This window comes from Miscanthus floridulus, chromosome 3 (assembly GCF_019320115.1).
Source record: "Miscanthus floridulus cultivar M001 chromosome 3, ASM1932011v1, whole genome shotgun sequence".
Lineage (NCBI taxonomy): Eukaryota > Viridiplantae > Streptophyta > Magnoliopsida > Poales > Poaceae > Miscanthus > Miscanthus floridulus.
The window spans coordinates 132540186-132547585 of record NC_089582.1 but is presented as its reverse complement, the minus strand read 5'-3'; the positions used below and the strand labels follow the sequence as shown (position 1 = coordinate 132547585).

At 44.9% G+C, this 7400-nt stretch overlaps 1 protein-coding gene across 1 annotated transcript; it reads left to right on the top strand.

Moving 5' to 3' along the window:
* Window positions 1-205: 205 nt before the first annotated feature.
* LOC136546996 (protein TIC 20-I, chloroplastic-like) lies at window positions 206-3528 on the top strand. Its single transcript, XM_066538964.1, has 3 exons — window positions 206-435; window positions 1327-1489; window positions 2716-3528. Exons 2-3 carry the CDS (start codon window positions 1363-1365, stop codon window positions 3351-3353), a joined length of 765 nt encoding a protein of 254 aa, XP_066395061.1. The 5' UTR covers window positions 206-435; window positions 1327-1362; the 3' UTR covers window positions 3354-3528.
* Window positions 3529-7400: the final 3872 nt, after the last annotated feature.

Here is a 7400-nt window from a genome sequence, read left to right as displayed (position 1 = left end):
CCTTAAAATTACCCTAATCTGTGCCAATTTACACACATCAAATGGCAATGGTAATAATTTGTTGGAAACAGAAATTTTTAACTTTCTATTTCGGTAGCAAAGGCAAAGCAGGCCGAGGCTAATGTCGAGCCAGAGTTACATGGGCCTAGATTTTCCTAGGGCCTGCTTGTTTTGTTCGAGCCCAGCGCGAGCAGAGGTCCATGTTGTATTCGAGACTCGAGAGTGAATTCCAGATACCTGTCAGGGGCTGATTACCGCTGCATAACCCTATCTCTTCCTACCCCCGGCGGCGCGGCCTCCCCATCCCCGGTGTTCTCCGATTTGGGGGGACGTCGCTTGCCCGCTCCGGTCTGCTCCTCTGGAGTGCGGTCCAGCGGAGCCCGCTACGTCGGCCGCCGTCCGTCTCTTCCCATCCTCTGGATCCTCCACCGTCCGGTGAGCACACCTCGACTGATTTTTAGGTACTCACGGACAGCATATGTACGGTTGCAAACGGCGCGGCGGCGGTCAGCCCGCCCCGCGTCCGCAGCAGCCGCGAGGGAATTTGCGGGCAGATGCGGCGGCCCGCATGACGCCGCTTGCTTTTGCGGGCTTCGCGGCAGCCCGCGTAGCGCCGGCGCCGCATACCTCGCGAGTCGCCCACCTGCTGAACGTCCGCCCGGGCTCCTGCCGCATCCTCGTCGCCCTCACCACCGCCAAGGTCCTGGGCGCGCTCGCCGCCTCCGCCGCCGCCGTCTCCCTCCCGATCCTGTTCCCGCGCCTGCTCCGCCTCAAGGTCCGCGAGTCCTTCCTCCGCACCAAGGGGCGCCAGCTCGGCCGCGACCTCGCCACCGTAAGCGCCGCGAGGAGACCGTCTGGCGCGTCGTCCGCGCCATCACGCACCACATCCGCGACCCCATCGACGCGCGCACTATCCTCCGCACCACCATGCTCCAGCTCGCCGCCGCCCTCAGCCTCAGTTGCCCGTGGCTTCCCCTCCGCGTTCTTCTGCCCAGGCTAGCTGCACAAACAGGAGGCTGCTTTCTCTGTTTGTCCTCCCTTCCTTGGCTGTCGCACCTCCTTGCGGGACGCCGCGGCGCCGTTGGACGGCTCCTATCTCGCGGGTTTGCAGCGCGGGTTTATGTGAATTGCGGCACGCGTAGCCCAGCGGGTTAGCGGCGCGGCCCGTGCCGTTTGCCTCCCAAATTGCTTCAGTTTGGTGTTCAACAAATTCATTATGCTTGTCGAATTGAACAAATAAATAAGTTAATCTGTGTTGGGTTTGCACCCCCTACATGATTTCAGTGTCAGACCAAACACTCAGTTCGTTTACCTGTATATGCGCAGGTAGCCGCATAAGGATTAAGGCCAAGCTCATGCAAAATGGTTCTATGCCAGGGCGTATCTGTTGGAAATGCTCAGCTGCTAGCTTTTCCTGGTAGATCATCAAGTCTTAAGAGCACCCAGTTTCATATTAAGACGAATCATTTTCCTGCAAGAGCTCTACGTGGTATGAAAACAGCAAATATATTTTCTTTTGGTTCACTTCAATTTCGACGATACTCTTTTATTTCCGTTGCCAACAGCGTTTTCTTGCTTTTCTGCTTTTATATCTTCTTGATTAAACCTTTTTGATTGATAATTCTAGTTCTAGACAAAATATCATGAAGCTGGTTCTTTTCTTATGAACTGAATGTTTCTTCTGATACCCAAAGACCTCCCTTTAAACATAGGTCAGTGTATGCCTCGAAGCAAAGTATTGTCTTAAACTATTCCACTTTATTCGTGCATGTTGCTTCTGCTCAAACAATATTATTATTATAGTGACTAGCACTATATTAGGTTATTCTTTTCTCCAGACAATTTGAGCTTGTAAAACCACCTTTGTTAATTCTGAATCCTCTCTTAGCAAAGTCTATAAAAATCAGCTATTCAGCTTCATAATTCTCTCTTGTCACTCCAGAATATTGTAAGCATGCAGGACATGGGACAACAACACAATGGGCCATTGAATGTCCATAATAGGATAACTGAAATATAACTAAAGAAATGCTGTTATGATTTAGAGCCTGTAGAGTTATCTCGGCTAAACCGATCCTGGGCTTCTCCAGAAGGTGGCTAGCGCTATCAATTCTTTTGTGTGTGCTGGCATATTCATTGCACCTTATCATTATATGTTATTTCTGGCAAATATTTTGTTTCCTATTAAGTGTCATCATATACTTATAGTCCTGCATTAGATGCTATAATATCTGGTGTTGCTGATTTCCTGGGCTCTACCTTGCAGTTCAATATTTTGTGTTTCATGAAAAAAAAGTTTTGCAGTTTTAGGATTGTTACTCCTTTGATTACTTGTTGAGGATCCATTTTCCGATATAGGTTTGCTGAAAAAAATAATATAATGTTTAGTTGACACATGTTTCAGACAATGCAAAGTAATAAACAAAATACAATCATTTAAACAGGATATGAATTTGAATTGTTCAGAGTTCCAGCCAGAGCATATTATCAACAAGATATATACATGATATGGAGTTCGAGCCTTGGTTTAGTTATCTCCATTGGTGCTTTTTTGTGTTTAGAACGACATTGGAAATGAAACCATTTTGCAAGTGTTGTGTATACTGATTTATTTAATGGACAGGATTTATCTATAGTTCCATTGTCACATTCTTTGATTATTGTCCCTAGTTACTAATAATGGATTTGATTTTCATTATTGTTTGTGTTTTTCAGTTGGTACTGATTCCATTCACCATGGCATGCCTACATCATTCCCGAGGGAGAATTCTGTCAGGGGCATCCCATCACTATCAAGACAGCACAATCAGCATCCAAGGTCTGTTAGTTGTCGGGCATCCTCACTGGCATCTTTCAGCTACCCTGAGCTGACATCCAAACCGAGATGGTGGTGGAGAACTCTAGCTTGTGTGCCGTACTTGCTGCCACTGCACAACATGTGGTCTTATGCCGACGTGATCTACCAACTGCACACTTACTTGCAGGGGTTTTCGCTGTTGTACACCTTCATCGATACCATGACTCTCTGTCCTGGGTGGCTCTTTCTGGTGATATTTATGACTGTGTACTTCTTCGTTGTGAGGCGGAAGTGGTCGCCGCACTTTCTGAGGTTCCATGTGATCCTAGCAATCCTTCTGGACACTGGTTCCCAAGCGGTGGCCACCATGTGTACCTGGATGCCAAGCATCGTTTATCAGGGGAAGCCAATGCAGTACTTCTGGATGTCTATCGCGTTCATACAGATCTTCACAGTGCTCGAGTGTTTGCGGTGTGCTCTTTGTGGAATGTATCCTGATGTCCCATTCATATCCCACACCGCTTTTATTCACTCTGATCTGAATCTGTTCAGATAGGTGCTTACTAGATAAGTTACAGGATTCAAGAAGGGTGGTTTTTTGAAATGGCTACTTACAGTTGTAGAGGTTGTGTTTTGTGTTTTGTTCATATTGAAGTCCTGTGTAATTCTTATCATAGGACCAGCTGGTACAATAGCATTCGAACAATACTGCAATTAATTTTCATTCCTCAGATGTGTTTGTTTGTATGTTTGGCTACCTGCAATTTTTTTTTCGAGCGGCAATACTTGCTTATCCGAACTCATGTTCGGTCTGTGTTCAGGGCTGAAATGCCTTAAAACTGTGTTCAGGGCTGCAATGCCTTAAAACTGTGCATTATATGGTGCCTCCGTTGCTGTGGCGATGAAGGTGCTAATCTGAGCACATAGAAAATGGAGGGGTTCCGAGGAAATTTTGTAGAGATTTGCAATGCCTGTGAAATTCATTCTTTCCATGAGGAGCTTGTGAAAATTTTGCCTAACAACAGTTTGATAGCACGCAAATCTCGACCGCACCGGAAAAATACAGTGAACATCGCATTTGATTTGTATTCAATTTTGGTTATGCTTACCAAATTAAGTGCTTGAATGTTCAACTCGAACTCAAAAATAAAAACTTTTCCCAAAAACGTTATGTCCCCGAAATTTATTCTGAACGGCTAGAATAAAACAAAACTGCATTGAACAAAATGATATACTCACGTGCCTGATCCATTTACATTTTTTTTTGCTAATGTCATTTTTTTTAGGAAAGCTAATGTCATTATTGTTAGTGTTAGACAGTTATATAGGCCTTATTACGGCCTAGGCCCATTGGCCCTGTTGTGTCATGGGCACGGCTGATTCCAGCCCATGTCTATCAGTTTAGGACTGGCATCGATCTTGCAATGCGTTTGGCAGCATAGAAATTAGTGGCGCGAGTTGGCGGAAGAAATTAAGGTGTGAATTTTTATTTGGTTGGTAGAGGGAAATAAGAAGGGGAGTTCAAGAGGGAATTCATATCTCCTGTTTGGTGTGTGTGTGTGTGTGTGTGTGTGTGTGTGTGTGTGTGTGTGAGTGGAAAATTATATGACAAGTCAATGATGGGAGGAGAAATTAAGCAAGTTAATAATTGAATTGACTAATTAGTGAGGGTAGGGCTAGTATTTTTGCCAAACTCTTTATGTGATCCTAAAATTGCTTGGATACATTGTATTTCAAGATGGAGAGAGCAGTTCATTGGCTATTAGAGAGAAATGGCAAACTCATAATGTATATTGATTAAAGAATGATAGGCATTTGGAGTGCTCTAACTCTGAATATTAGAGAATTTTTATGGTTGTCATACAGCAACACAATACAATATGCACATCGTTATTGCGATTTTTTTGCATGCGGAGAAGGGATGCAAGTTGTGTGGTTTAGACAGTGTTGCTGTAAACAATTGCGTATATGTCATGTAAACTTTACTTGGCAACATACTATGTTGTCTAGGGTGTAAATGGTTGATTACATTAAATAGTAAAAATGGTTCTGCACATGCTAATCAGTTGACAAAGAACGAGAAAAAAAACATGTTTTGACATGGCTTGCAAACCGTGTAATGGAAAAAATCAGTGATAAGGTGTAACGAAGTGAAGTAATTATGCATGAAAAAGAAGTAAAAAAAAAAGAACAAGTACATTTATCTGCTTGTGCCCTCAACATGAATCATGAAATGAATGAAGTCTACCGGCCATGTAAGGAAACTAATCAAGATAATAAACTAATTAGAGATATTTGAGGGCATTTATTTATAGAAAGAGATAGATTAAAAAGCTGACATGCACAGAAGGGATATATTCATGAAACAAAAGAAAATATTAATTTGTTATGTAAGTAAACTAATATGTTAGAAGTGTCGATTAGAAACCATGCATTAGGATTTGGGAACACGAGCGCAAAATAAAGATTATATTCTTTTCTACATATTTAGGGCATGTTTGGATTGATGTCTCCCAGGCAAGCTCGTGCTCAGGGCAAGCCATCCTAGCCCCGGACGCTCAAAATTGGACGCCTGGGAGCCGCACTTGCGCCACGCAAGATTCCAGGGATTAATCTAAACAGGCCCGTGTTTGTTTCGCGGCGTGGCCTGGGGATGCTCGCCGCAGATCGATCCGCAGCCTGTTCGTTTGGCTGTGGCTTGTCGTAAACGATCGTAAATTTCCAGCCGGAACAGTATTTTTCTCTTACACAAACCAACCAGCAGTACTTCTTTACGAACCAGCAACGATACGAACCAGCCAACTGAACAGGCTGCCGGCCGCCAGGCGCTATAAATCCACAGCTTGGGTAATTGCCTGGTCCAAGCATCTTTGTCAGGTTGAGAAGCAAACATGTCTCTATTCTCCTAGCTGTCCCCTTTGCCTCACAGTTGCAATTGTGCTGGAGGACTTCAGAATGCTACTTTTGTTCGAGGGCTCTCAGAGCAGAAACAGCTGTAGCATTTTCGTTATTATTTAGTAATTAGTGTCCAATCATAGTCTAATTAGACTTAAAAGATTCGTCTCATGAATTTCATTTAAACTATATAATTAATTTTATTTTTTATTTATATTTAATGCTTCATGCATGCGTCTAAAGATTCGATGTGACGAAAAATCTTGAAAAATTTTGCAAAATGAAGTGCAACTAAACATAGCGTTTCTATGTCACGAGACACTACCCATAGAAACCATTACTGCGTTCGGAGGGTGAGGTTGGCCACGGTAGCGTGGCTGATTTTGGATGATTAAATAGTATTTCGTGAGAGAAAATAAATTGAAACAAATCAGGACAAAACCAGCCGAACACGTTGCATATTTCCCAATGCAGACCGAATCATTCATTACTCCTCTCTCCCATTCTCTCGGCCTGTTCGCTTGTTGATTTCAGTCAGCCCAAACCAGTCAGTCAACAGTATTTTCCTCTCATAACAAACCAGCATCAGCCAACCCAAATCAGTTCAGAAACCAATCAGCGAACAGGCCGTCTAGTTGCTTCTATCTCTCCTCATCCGGTGTGGACGGGAACTTCGTGTGGCCACTGCAGCAGCGCTGGGATAGCCGCGCGAGTCTGCTGGGCGAGGCTGCACGAGGTTCCGTGCGGGCGGCGGTGCAGGGCGACGGCATGCGCAAGGTCAGGGCGGCGGCCTGGGTGAAGCCGCGCGCACCGTACCAGGGAGGGATTATTTTGGATTGGATTAATCGGGAAGCAAATGCAAAGCAGCAGCACCACAGGCTCATCAACACAGGTACGTACGTTCGATCCATCTCCATGCATGTTAGCTTTCGACGGATCAAGTCTTTCGATTCGATCTCAGGGGCGGACGGCTCCATCTCCACCTCCACTTTGACGATGGGAGACGGCGGCGGCCTGCGAGTGCGCGCGTGCAGGAGAGCTGCGGCGCTGGGCAAGCGGCCGCACACGAGCTGGACGACGGCCTGCGAACGCGCATGCAGGAGTTCGCGACAGGGGGCGACAGGGAAGAAGCGGGCGCACGGGATCGCGGCAGCGCGTGCCGGAGCGTTCGAGGGACATTGGTAGACGTGAAGACGTCGAGTCTACGTTTGTTTAGTTTTCAAAATTTTACAAAATTTTTCAAGATTCTCCATCACATCAAATCTTTAGACGCATGCATGAAGCATTAAATATAAATAAAAAATAAAACTAATTATACATTTTAGACGAAATTCACGATACGAATCTTTTAAGCCTAATTAGACTATGATTGGACACTAATTGTCAAATAACAACGAAAGTGCTACAATACCGTTTTTCAAAAAAAAAATTCGGCAAGTAAACAGGGCCTAGACTCGGTTTCTTTAGTTTCGCCCCCTCTTGTTCTTCGGGAAATACAGCACCACCTTAGTAAAATATAATAAATAGAAGGGTAATAAATGACCATAAAAATCACGATAGAGTCCGCGTCAGGAGTGGCATGAGACAGCAAACTAGTACTCAAGAAATGGTTTTTATGCTCGGGAGTACTCGGGATAAATAGATTTGACCAACCTGACGAATCACATGAGGCTGAAGGTGCAAATCCAACTGAGCCGGGGGGGAGCTG